The sequence below is a fragment of the Stigmatopora argus genome, chromosome 15 (assembly GCF_051989625.1).
Source record: "Stigmatopora argus isolate UIUO_Sarg chromosome 15, RoL_Sarg_1.0, whole genome shotgun sequence".
NCBI classification, from domain to species: Eukaryota; Metazoa; Chordata; class Actinopteri; order Syngnathiformes; family Syngnathidae; genus Stigmatopora; species Stigmatopora argus.
Window position 1 is genome coordinate 3,188,017 of NC_135401.1, and position 13,256 is coordinate 3,201,272.

The following is a 13,256-nucleotide window of genomic DNA, read 5'->3' on the forward strand; positions in this document are numbered from 1 at the left end:
CGGTTCACTCACCTGACTTGAGTGCAGGCAGGTGTGGGTTCAAATCCCACTATTGTGTCAGGGTGTATAAAACTAAAACGACATTTTTTTCTCACCCTCTTTGGTTTCCACCCACAGGAACAACTGATCTATTCCAGCAGAGGACCACCTTCCCATCTCCCCTGACCGACCCACGCTTCTCGGACCCCCGCATACATTACCCGGGAGCTTTCCCTTACTCCACCAACACTTCCAGCACGGGCATCGGCGGCCTGAGCATGTCGGCTCCCACCCGATACCACACTTACCTGCCGCCGCCATACTCCAACAACCAGAGCCAGAACTTCCAATCCAACTCCTACCTGTATTACGGCACCGGATCGGGGTCCTACCAGTTCTCCATGGTGGCCAACGCCGGGGGCGAGCGCTCCCCCACCCGTCTCCTCTCCTGCTCGGGGGCCTCGGGCGCCGGCGGCGCCAACGGTCTGATGAACGCGGGGCTGAACACCCAGAGCGAGGGCGTGGAGGCCGACGGCAGTCACAGCAACTCCCCCACCGCCATGAGCGCCTCGGGCCGACTGGACGAATCCGTCTGGAGACCGTACTGATGGGCTCGCAGCGAAGACCACGACGAACAAAATCCCCTCCCTCACCCGAGACCCTGAAAGAAAAAGAAACAAACGAAGCCCACCAATCAAGAGATAACCATGCATGTTTGTCTTTCTGTAGCACTCGCTGAAAATAAGACTTTCCACCTTTTCTAAACTACGCCTGAATTTTTTTTTTTTGCACTGCGCTAAGACATGTTCAGGTTACGCTGAGATTGGACGCTGGACCGTTTTTTTTGGATTGAGGATGGAGGAGAGCAACCAGACAAGAACTAAGACGTCCAAAACGAGGATCGGTCGCCTGTTGGGCTTCGGATTATGCAAAAAAAATGATGTCAAATATTTTACCAAAATGGCCTGGTTGCATTAAGAGCATCGTTATATGCTCACATGACCTTAATTTATTATGCAAATGGCGAAGATAACGACGATGCCATCCTTGAATCCACTTCCAACGGGACAATTTATTCCGAGAAATGTACGCAGGACGGTTTGCTCTTTTTTTTGTCCGTCTAATTTTTTTTAGGCATTTTTTTTTTCCCTCATGTACGAAACAAGTTTTGAAACTGGATGCCACGGTTTACTTTTTGATATTTATTTGAGCCAAATTCGGAGGAAACGTGTGCGCAAACTCCCGAAAAAAACCTTAAAGCATATTTTCTGCATCCTTTTTTTTTTAACAAATATATTTTTTACAGTATATGCATATCATGTTTTGTTGTTTAATATACATTTTGGAATTGGTGTAATATATTGCAACTAAATTATGAGGAAAACGAAACGAAGCTTTAATGTTATTACTTTGTCTTCCAATGTAGCTTTGATGCACTAAAAATCTTTATTCTGTATGAACCACGCCCACTTTCTTAACGAGGGGAAAAATAATCAAGCCTTTAAACCTCTTAAATTGCCCAAATTTGCCTTCTCGCGCGGAATTAACGCTTTCCCCGCCTTTGACAGTGATAGACGTCCAATCATGTACACCAGTGGGCGTCCAATCAGTTCAAATAGATTGGACGCCAGTGACTTAAAACCTATTAGTTCTTTCTCTGGCCAACACCCACCCTGCCCCCTTTTATTTTCTCACTAATATACTTCCAATGCATTGAATGAACGATTATTCATTGGCTGCCAACCCTCCCACTCCAAACGGATTGGACGTCTATCGTCGTCAACTGTCGCCAAAGAGCTAATAAAGCCATTTGCTAATTTTTTTTTTGCACTATCCCATTAATTTACAACCCCGCAACTTTTGTGCATTTCCGTGTACATATTTTCTGAACACACACACATTTAACATCCATGTATATACCGACATCACACACATACACACACACACACGTGGCAAAAATATTAAAGTTGGGTCCTGGTTAGAGGCCCTTTGTTCCAAATAATCTGTAAAAATGTTGATGCCTTAATGGCTCCCAATGTTGTTTTTGTACTAATTTACACCGGATTTTTTGGTACGCCAGATTGTCTTCCTCAACGAGTCTGAAAAATGTTTGCTTCCGATGTAAGAGATTAAAGGGCCAAAAAATAAGACGCATTTGCACCATGTTATGCAACTTTCTATTCCAATTTGTGGAGTGTTTGGCCCTGTTAGGGTTGCTCATGTGGGGTGTTTGGATTTTGACTGGTTACTCACATCTTCCGTCTCATTGGTCACTCCAGAAGAAAAGCATCTTCCCACCTCCTTCCCAATAAAGACTTTTACTCTGAAAAGAAGAAGAAAAAAACTCAACCGCCATTCACTGCCACAAAAAAAGACGCTTTTACATATGTAAAAATAGCAAACGGTGTCGAAGATGTGTGGTCAAAGTTTTGTTGATTTTAAATGTCAAATGAGGAAGCCAAATTGTACCAGTGAATTGTATTTTAATTTATATTGGATTGAGGGCCACAAACCTACTTGTTTTCTTTTCAAAAGAATTTCCTTTTTCTTTTTCTTTTTTCAACGTACCAAAAACTTTACAAAGTTGTTTTCTTTGTTGGTATGCTCAAAGCATGTACATCTGATATGTTAATTTAAAGAATTCCTGTATGTATTAATATCAGCCATGTTTCCATATGAGTGCTTGTAAAGTTTGCAGAAATTGTAGTTTTTAAAAGTTGTAATTAAAAACAAATGTGTTACAATTTCTTACTCAGAAACAAACACCGTACCGGTGTTTGTAAGGTTTTTTGGGGTTGGTAAGGGGAATCATAATCATTTATAAGGGCAGTTATCGGCAGAGGTTGACAGGTATGATATATATTCGTATTCATATGTATATGTAATGTCTAGAAGTAAAAAACAAACACTAAAGTGCATGTCATCACAATGTTCATAATGTGCAATACTGTATTTTAAAGCATTAAAGCCCAACCAAAAAAATATTTACAGCTCCCCCCACTAACTAATGCACGTTATGATGAAAACAATGTTTTTTAAGTATGAATGCCCAATCAACACGTATTTACAGCCCCGCCCCCGCCCCACCCACTGACTAATGCATGTTATTATGAAAACAATGTATTTTTTTTTTAAATATCAAAGTCCAACCAAAAAGCATTTACAGCCCTCCCCCCCACACACACACGCTGACTAACGCACGTTATTATGAAAACAATTTCTATTTTGTGTGTGTCTATGTTTAATAGGCGTGGCCGAGGTCACAGTTCAAATAGCCGACGTCAAACGCCAAAATGGCTGATGAGCCAGGAGGCAGCACGTCGGTGCACTGCAGAGCAGCTCAAAAGTGACGATTTGCCGAAGAAAGCCTGACAAACTTCTCGCAGGACGATGCAGCACATTCGGTACGTTGTCATTTGGGGATTTCGAAGCCCCAGTTCTCGTCTTAAGAGTGATAAGAGCATGATTCGTTGACGTGACGTAGCCCCATGTGTGTGCAGACGGCAAAATGTTTGCAAACAAATTGGCTACATTGCGTTACCGATCGCTCTTTGTTTAACAAGAAATCATTCCATTGTGTGTTTCAGTCCCTCAACGAGCACAGACTGCTGGGAAACATCAAGAATGTGGCCAAAACGACCAGAAAGGGGCATCTTGTCGACGCCATAACAAAGTGAGTCATTTTTAAATAGTTCCGATTTTCTCTATCCGTGTAATATTTAAACGTCAGCGTTCAGTATTCAAGGCTTTGCGCAATTGGCTCGTTTGTCATCATGATACATTCAACTTTTGAATGGAAACACTAACTAGCTTGGTGTTTTTTAATAGCAAAAACCTGTGGATAAGTCACCCACACAAATGCCATTAGTGGACGTGTAAGGAATCAACAGTAATCCCTCGATTATCGCGGTTAATGTAGACCAGACATGGCTGCAATAAATGAAAAACTGTAAAGTAGGGTCATACCTATTGAATTTAATTTTTAAAAAAAATACTATAGTGGCAAGTGTAGGAGTAGCTTCCGCTTGTGAGTTTCACATATTTCTGAACTTACAAATAATAATCGACCATAGGCTTTGTCATCATACCCAGATAACTGAAATTGGTAATTGGTACAAAAAAATCTGCCTGGTAGTGGAACTGTGCACTCAAATAGATTATATACTTTTACCCCGTTAACTTTATTAAAGACCTCAGGGCTTGGACCATTTCATTTTTAGTTTTAAATGTGGTTTTGACAAAACCTAAGTGACATTTATTCAACAATAGTGCAGGTGTCATTTTTGACCTCGGCATAAGAGAGAAAAACAGAAGCTTTTTGGATATTAATTTTTTAAAGAATGAATGGATTTGAAATAATTGACTGAAAAACTCAAGGCAGAAGTAGGATTTATTTTATTTGTCATTTTCATGTAATTTGTACCTTGTGGGCCCTTGTCCAGTGTGTTTTCTATATTTCCCACCACATCAAGATCCTGATTATTTGTTTGTGGAGGAAAACATGAAAAATAGACTGGATAGGGGCCTTTAAAGACTCAGATCATTTTTTAGTCTTTTTAGACAAAAAGAAAACCAGACCATGTCTAATATTGCCTTTTGCAGTGTCTGAACAATGGGTACCCTTTTGATGTTTTATAGGAAAAAAAAAGCTTAATGGAGTTTTTTTTGTTAAATTAGGCCCTAGTCTGTATTTCTTTTTTATGTAACTTGATATATTGTGCCTTGCCCCTTTTTGTTTTCCAGAGTTCCACCCAGGGGGGACAAGGTTTCCTGCCTATGTACAGATAGGCTGACGCACCCCCACATTTCTCGGTGCTGGGTGTTACGCCAGAACCTATCTCCAAGCTTTTTCAAAATAAAAGGTGAGACCTTGCGAATGTTTTTTTACTTAACTTTGTGTATTGACCCCCTTTTTTTGTTTTCCAGAATTCCACCCAGGGGGGGGACAAGGTTTCCTGCCTATGTACAGATAGGCTGACGCACCCCCACATTTCTCGGTGCTGGGTGTTACGCCAGAACCTATCTCCAAACTTTTTCAAAATAAAAGGTGAGACCTTGCGAATGTTTTTTTACTTAACTTTATGTATTGACCCCTTTTTTGTTTTCCAGAATTCCACCCAGGGGGGACAAGGTTTCCTGCCTATGTACAGATAGGCTCACGCACCCCCACATTTCTCGGTGCTGGGTGTTACGCCAGAACCTATCTCCAAACTTTTTCAAAATAAAAGGTGAGACCTTGCGAATGGTTTTTTACTTAACTTTGTGTATTGACCCCTTTTTTTGTTTTCCAGAATTCCACCCAAGGGAGACAAGGTTTCCTGCCTATGTACAGATAGGCTCACGCACCCTCACATTTCTCGGTGCTGGGTGTTACGCCAGAACCTATCTCCAAACTTTTTCAAAATAAAAGTTTTTAGATGTATACATGTGTGTCTTTATCTAACAAAAAATGCAAGTAATACTCAATGTTAAACATTTTATTTACAGGTAAACATTTCAACTCTGGCATACTTAGTTGGCATCACATTGAAGTGTTGATTGGTGTAGCTGGTCTTTTCTCCAGTTTGTCCACCTGTAGACAAGGCATTTTAGTTAAAGGTTCACAAAACAATTTTACACTTAGAAAATAAAATTAGAAAAAATGGGGAATAAACACTTAGAAAATGAAGTAAAGAAAACTGGGGGTATATACACTTAGAAAAAAAATAAAGATGGGGGGAATAAACACTTATAAAATAATATTAGAAAAAAATGGGGAATAAACACTTGGAAAAAAACTGGTATATACACTTGTAAATTAATATTAGAAAAAAAATGGGGAATAAACACTTAGAAAATAAGATGGGGGGGGAATAAACACTTATTAAAAACTGGTATATACACTTGGAAAATAATATTAGAAAAAAAATGGGGAATAAACACTTAGAAAATAAACTAAAAAAAGATAGGGGGGAAAAAACCTGGTATATACACTTGGAAAATAATATTAGAAAAAAAATGGGGAATAAACACTTAGAAAATAAAATAAAAAAAGATAGGGGGAATAAACACTTAGAAAATAATTAGAAAAAAATGGGGAATAAACACTTAGAAAAAAAACTGGGGGTATATACACTTGGAAAATAATAGGGAATAAACACTTAGAAAATAAAATAAAAAAAGATGGAGGGAATAAACACTTATAAAATATTAGAAAAAAAACCTGGGTATATACACAGGGAATAAAGACTTGGAAAATAAAATTAGAAAAAACTGGGGGAATAAACACTTAGAAAAAAAAATGGGAATAAATACTTAGAATTCCTGCTCTAACATTAACTGAGATCCTTCTTACCTTAAAGATTTAGTCAAAGAGCTGTGGAAATGAATGGCCAGTGAAATATCACCATGATGATTTAGGCTTTTATTTAATTTGGATCTTCAGAAGTACAGAGACACCATATGATTCAAGTGGGCAACTTGCGAGGAAGATCTCTCAGGCCTGTTGCATGCAAAAAAATAGCAAAAGTTAGAAAATATAGACTGGAGATTCAACTTTTTTTTTTAGTTTTACCTTCATCTGGCTCAGTCTCCTCTTCTATAACCTCAATAGTGCTCTAGGGATGCTAGAAGAGCTGCATCTTGGTGCTAAACAGGGAATATATGCACACACAAAAAGCATAAGTTAGCATATATAGAGCCTGGAGATTCAACAGATGGGCTGAGTTGTTTTTGGGGCAAGTAGTTATATATTGATGCTAAACAGGGAAAACTTGATTTAACCAAGGTATTTGGGGGTTGCCAAACAATTACGGGATAGAGAAACCTTACGAGAAATTTAATAAACGATCAAGATAAATAATGAAAATTTGTTAGAGAGTGCCAAGTGTCAATTTCACGTGGGCCGGACCATTTTTGAAATAATATTTTGATATTTTTTTTCTATTTAAATTGGATTCAAAATAGGAAAATGAGGAAATATAATATACATGTATAGTCTTCATTTGAATTTGATCCTAACAGAAAGTCGGCACTCATGATTTACTTTCTAGGGCCGCACAAAATGACGCGGCGGGCCAGATTTGGCCCTCGGGCCGCCGCTTTGACACCAATGAGCTAGGAGAACGTTGGCTTAATAGTTTTGTATACGGCGATTAAATATACAGACAGACGTTAACAGCTAGCAGAAAGTTGGCTTAACAGTTTTGTATAAGTGATTTTTTTGTAAAAACGGAACAATTACAAATCGGCAGCGAAGTTTAACACTCGCAATGAAAACTATCATTACATACAGGAACTAAATCGTGCCTTTGGATGTCTAGAGTGAGCATTTACCCAGCAAACTGTCGGTTGATGACTCGGCGTTGTTTGATTAAATTTAAAGTCTTGCCACACGACTCAATAATGGAGAGAAAACGGACAACATACTTTTAAAGTCAAATCGTGACACTAACGATAATGTTAACTAGTAACATACGGCACACAGGCGGTGAGGAAAAGCAGCGCAAACTTAAATTGTCGACGGTGTGCTAAACCTGGCATTAAACTAAGATATTTGTTGGCGTTTTGGGCTCAATTGATTGCTGAAAAATCTCCCGATAGCGTGATAAAAACGCATTTAGGCCAGTGAATTGGTCTACACATTACCTCGTTGGCGTGCTTGCCTCGACCGTCAGCGTGGGGAAGGTTTGGCAAAAGGAAGAGTTACTGCGCATGCGCTTAATTAACTCGGCTGCGTCTACAATAGGCGTGGTGGACCATCAGAGCCTGCAAGGCCTTCTCTGTTGGTCTAAAATAGTATAGTATCTGAAACACAGACTGATGTTTATTATATTTTGTCCATGAATTTTTATGATGACCATGTATAGTGAGTCTTTTTTCTTGCAAAAATGACCATGTAGAGTCTACATGGTCATTTTTGCAAGAAAAAGACTCACTATACATTGTAGAGTAAGGCTTTTTTTCTTGCAAAAATGACCATGTATAGTAAGGCTTTTTTGGAAAAAAATGACCATGTATAGTAAGGCTTTTTTCTTGCAAAAATGACCATGTATATTAAGGCTTTTTTTCTTGCAAAAATGACCATGTATAGTAAGGCTTTTTGTGTTGCAAAAATGACCATGTATAGTAGGCTTTTTTTTTGCAAAAATGACCATGTATAGTAAGGCTTTTTTTTTTTTTTAAATGACCATGTATAGTAAGGCTTTTTTCTTGCAAAAATGACCATGTATAGTGAGGCTTTTTCTTGCAAAAATGACCATGTAAGGCTTTTTTTGCAAAAATGACCATGTATAGTAAGGCTTTTTTCTTGCAAAAATGACCATGTATAGTAAGGCTTTTTTCTTGCAAAAATGATCATGTATAGCAAGGCTTTTTTTCTTGCAAAAATGACCATGTATAGTAAGGCTTTTTATGTTGCAAAAATGACCATGTATAGTAAGACTTTTTTCTTGCAAAAATGACCATGTATAGTAAGACTTTTTTCTTGCAAAAATGACCATGTATAGTAAGGCTTTTTTCTTGCAAAAATGACCATGTATTGTAAGGCTTTTTTCTTGCAAAAATGACCAATAAACAATATCCATCCTCCTTCTTTTCCTCCTTCTTTTCTATCACCATCGAAGCTAATGCTGAAAGTCGAGCCTATCCTGTCGCATGTCTGGCAAACGTTTTTATTCGATTTAGTGCTGAAAATGTTCGGTCCCGGTTGTGACAGGCTTGGTTGCTTTGGAGTTGACCAACCTTTCTTAATGATGTCCAGCTTTTTTTTCTTGAAAAATCTGTCTTGAAAATGGTTTTGACAGTAAATCTGCAAACAAATCCATTTCTTCTCCTCTTTCAGCCATTGCGGGTTGACAAAACCACTATTAATTCAACACAACAATATATTTGCTTGTGCAGCTCGCTACAGATACGTGAGCAGATATGTGGGCAGACAGGGTTCAAATCCCAGTTGGTAATCATTTTTCCCTTAAATAAAAACAACCGTGTGCAGTCAAGACTTTCCAAAAATGACAAAGTTAAGTGTGGCCACTTCATGGTGCAGAGGTTTGTTCACCTGACTGTCATGTGGGCTGTTGTGGTTTGAATCCCAGTAGACTCTACACCATGAAGTGGCCACACTTTACTTTGTCATTATTGGAAGGTCTTGACTACAAATATATAGAAACAACTAAGGGCAAATGTTTCCCAACTGGGATTCGAACCCCAGCCTCCCACATGGCAGTCAGGTGAGTGAAACTCTACGCCACAAACTGGCCACACTTTATGTTGTCATTATTGGAAGGTCTTGACTACAAATACGTATATAGAAACAATTAACGGAAAATGTTTCCCAGCTGGGATTCGAACCCCAGCCTCCCACATGGCAGTCATGTGAACAAACCTCTACACCATGAAGTGGCCACACTTTACTGTGTCATTATTGGAAAGTCTTGACTACACATATATAGAAATAATTAAGGGAAAATGTTTCCCAACCGGGATTCGAACCCCAGCTGCCCACATGGCAGTCAGGTAAACGAACCTCTACGCCACGAATTGGCCACACTTTGCTGTGTCATTATTGGAAGGTCTTGACTACAAATATATAGAAACAACTAAGGGAAAATATTTCCCAACTGGGATTCGAACCCCAGCCTCCCACATGGTAGTCAGGTGAGTGAACCGCTACACCACAAATTGGCCACACTTTATGTTGTCATTATTGGAAGGTCTTGACTACAAATATATAGAAACAACTAAGGGAAAATGTTTCCCAACTGGGATTCGAACCCCAGCCTCCCACATGGCAGTCAGGTGAACAAACCTCTACGCCATGAAGTAGCTAGCCAGACTTTACTGTGTCATTATTGGAAAGTCTTGACTACACATATATAGAAATAATTAAGGAAAAATGTTGCCCACATGGCAGTCAGGTAAACGAACCTCTACGCCACGAATTGGCCACACTTTACTGTGTCATTATTGGAAGGTCTTGACTACAAATATATAGAAACAACTAAGGGAAAATGTTTCCCAACTGGGATTCGAACCCCAGCCTCCCACATGGCAGTCAGGTGAACAAACCTCTACGCCATGAAGTAGCCACACTTTACTGTGTCATTATTGGAAAGTCTTGACTACACATATATAGAAATAATTAAGGAAAAATGTTTCCCAACTGGGATTCGAACCCCAGCTGCCCACATGGCAGTCAGGTAAACGAACCTCTACGCCACGAATTGGCCACACTTTACTGTGTCATTATTGGAAGGTCTTGACTACAAATATATAGAAACAACTAAGGGAAAATGTTTCCCAACTGGGATTCGAACCCCAGCCTCCCACATGGCAGTCAGGTGAACAAACCTCTACGCCACGAATTGGCCACACTTTACTTTGTCATTATTGGAACGTCTTGACTACACACGGTTGTTTTTATTTAAGGGAAAAATGATTACCAACTGGGATTTGAACCCTGTCTGCTCACATGGCAGGCAGGTGAGCGAACCTCTACACCATGAAGTAGACATACTTAATTTTGTCATTATTGAAAAGTCTTGACTACAAATTATACGCCTGCCAGAAGGCTATGACATATCCATACGCCTGTGAGAAGGCCTATGTGTCACAAAATCGAATTCTGATTGGTTAAAGTCTTATCGACGCTTGTTTAATGCAGCAGAACCTGCAGAACTGATTGTGATGGGCTCCAGCACCCTCCGCGAACCTACTGGTCAAAACATTCTAGCAACAAATTCTAAAGCACTGCAAGCTTTTTTTTCAATAATTGTAAGCCCTATTCAGCTATATTACAAGAAATAAAAGATTAAAACATCCATGTTTGACGAATCTACATATTAAAAAAACACTTTCTAAAATGTCTGAAAAGAATTAAAAAGTGTAAAGAAAGTATTATGACACGTGAACACGGCCTAGTGCCCAAAATCCCACCCAAGTTAATTTTTTTGGCTCTGTCTTTATGGACACATTCTTCAACATTATTTTCTTAGCGCTTAAAACAATACCATCTAGCAATAGCTAAAATATTGAAACTTAATGCCACCATGTCTCGGTTGTGAGGCCTATAATAATTGAACACAGGAAAGTGTTTCAAGGAAAAATGTTCAACACGATAACAAAAACCTGCAGAAACCATCTTTGCAGTGAAAGATAAATGCTACACTTGCTACATTTTTTTGTATACATTGTCGACATTGTAGGCAAAGCAGCTCCTTCAAATTATGCCAATTAATTCCTGGCAACATTCTTTAATTACTAGCCTTTTTTTTACCATCAGGGCAATTAAGGCACTATTTAAAAAGGCGTTATATTATAAAATACTTTGGCATAAATGGCCAATCCGATTCCAGTCTGGGAACCTCAGTGACAGCCCATAAATCATTACAAGTATTGTACAAACATAGAAGAAATTTTAACAGCTTGAAAATCATTTGAACTATCCACCACATTTGTTTTTAATAAGGAAAATGGCATATCAGTTGTTACTTTGGCAACCAAATCTGCTTTTCTGAATCAATCATATATAGATAAAATCCATATGCTGTTTGTACAGTCAAAAATTAAATATTAACTTTTTCCTTTTGAGCCTTATGTATATCTTTTGTGGATTTTTTTTTAATCAGCTATAGTAAGGCTTTTATTTATTGAAAAAATGGATATCATGTTTTAGAATGTTTTACTACTTACAAAATTAATTTGTTTCAAAAGTGGTTTGGAAACCTGTCTGTTTTTTTAAATAGACAAATTTTACATCAAATTAGCATAATATATTTCACAATCTTAAATGCTACCCTCTAAACACTTTCAAAATGATAAAAGTATTCTAATTTTCTAGGATATATGTATGAAAAAAGATAAGCAAATTATTTATCAAGCCATGCATAAGGAATTTTCTAATGAGGTTGAATTACGAGTGGCAGCTGAGTAAACGTACACGCATGTAAACACAACTTAAGAATTTAAAATATTTGGATGTTCGTTTGATGAAATATGGATCCAACGACGTTTGCCTTTGACAACTTATTCCTAAAATAAAATTTCATATGTAGAGACATTTATGCGTAAGGCATGTTTTGTTTTTAAAAAAAAGCTTATTTGTTCAAAATAAAAATACACCACGTATAGTAAGGCTTTTTTTACAAACAAAAGACCATGCATAGGAGACTATTTTTCTTTATTTTTTTTTTACATTTTTTTAAAGACTATGCACACTAAAGTTGTTATTTATTTAAAAAAAACTGCCATGTAAAGCATGGATTTTTTTCTTTTAAAAAAGCAGGAAAACGAAGTTGGGTTTTTTTCTTTTAAAAAAAGCAGGAAAACAAAGTTGGGTTTTTTTCTTTAAAAAAAAGCAGGAAAACAAAGTTGGTTTTTTTTCCAGGTAAGGTCTGAGTCTGAGTCTAAGTCTGGGTCTATCTCAAGCCTATAACACTGTCTGTTCTTCCAAAACTCCTACTCCTGCCTGACCTCTCATAAACCCAAACGGACCCTTGAGAAGACGAGGGCTAGCACCAGCTCATTTTGGAAACGTGGTACACAACCAGAAGTCTATTTTCTAAGCGGACCGGCGGTGGGAACGCAGGCCGCGGTCCAAAAGACAGATTCCCACAGATCGATGGTGAAGCGCAGCGGGCTGAGAAACCACCACAACCGTGATGTCAGCATTCTCACACTAACTGCCGGCCTGTCGCCGTTTCAAGGACTACTACACGCGGGAAACGGAAAGAGAGATAGAAACTTGGTTCGTGAAGCCAAGGTAGTTTCTCATCGATGTCGAGTCTACAGAGACCACTCAGTGTTAGGACGCAACGATTGGGTACTGCAGAGTTCTCACAGTGGAGCTCCTCTCCGTGGATTTGCCATTTATTGGACCCGGAGGATCTCCGAGAAGAGGCACTGGCAGAAAAACCAAATCACGTTCAAGTCATTTTAAGTGTTGCTCGATATATTTTACTTTGAAGGGCCACGATTGTTCAATTGGCCCTAAATTGGGAAACCGCCATTGACTTTTGATTGGACTGTAGGATACGCACTGTCCTTAGGCAACCTAATATCATTTTTTTGAATGTGGGAAAAAGCCGACATACATTAAAACATTGAGGAAAAGCGTCTAAACCAAGGGTGTCAGACTCGGGTTGGTTCGCGAGCCGCGTTAATGTCAACTTGGTTTCATGTGGGCCGGACCATTTTAGATATAAGATTTAGATTTTTTTAATAAATGGATTAAAAGAACTGGATTAAAAGCCCTGAATATTCAGTTTTTTATAGATCTAAAACAATGTTTATTTGAGCTT

General features: G+C 38.5%; 1 protein-coding gene and 2 long non-coding RNA genes across 7 annotated transcripts in view; 2 read left to right on the forward strand and 1 right to left on the reverse strand.

The window, feature by feature from the left end:
• Positions 1 to 1,368, forward strand: part of runx3 (RUNX family transcription factor 3) — a 52,326-nt gene extending 50,958 nt beyond the window's left edge. For all 3 annotated transcript variants that reach the window (XM_077621206.1, XM_077621208.1, XM_077621209.1), the window contains one exon: positions 118 to 1,368. In XM_077621206.1, the coding sequence (XP_077477332.1) occupies positions 118 to 587 (470 nt within the window). In that variant the 3' untranslated portion in view covers positions 588 to 1,368. The remainder of the gene's footprint in view (positions 1 to 117) is intronic.
• Positions 1,369 to 1,874: 506 nt separating this feature from the next.
• On the forward strand, positions 1,875 to 5,401 carry LOC144089951 (uncharacterized). 3 transcript variants are annotated; one of them, XR_013305241.1, is made up of 5 exons: positions 1,875 to 3,383; positions 3,567 to 3,652; positions 4,906 to 5,026; positions 5,089 to 5,207; positions 5,271 to 5,401. It is a non-coding gene; the product is annotated as an uncharacterized LOC144089951 (long non-coding RNA). The 3 variants fall into 3 exon arrangements; XR_013305242.1 differs by lacking the exons at positions 4,906 to 5,026; positions 5,089 to 5,207 and having other exon boundaries at positions 1,886 to 3,383; XR_013305240.1 differs by lacking the exons at positions 4,906 to 5,026; positions 5,089 to 5,207; positions 5,271 to 5,401 and adding an exon at positions 4,723 to 4,841 and having other exon boundaries at positions 1,889 to 3,383.
• Positions 5,402 to 5,441: 40 nt separating this feature from the next.
• On the reverse strand, positions 5,442 to 7,784 carry LOC144089952 (uncharacterized). Its single transcript, XR_013305243.1, has 4 exons — positions 7,606 to 7,784; positions 6,533 to 6,606; positions 6,314 to 6,460; positions 5,442 to 5,551 (listed from the first exon to the last, which is right to left on the reverse strand). It is a non-coding gene; the product is annotated as an uncharacterized LOC144089952 (long non-coding RNA).
• Between the last annotated feature and the right edge of the window lie 5,472 nt (positions 7,785 to 13,256).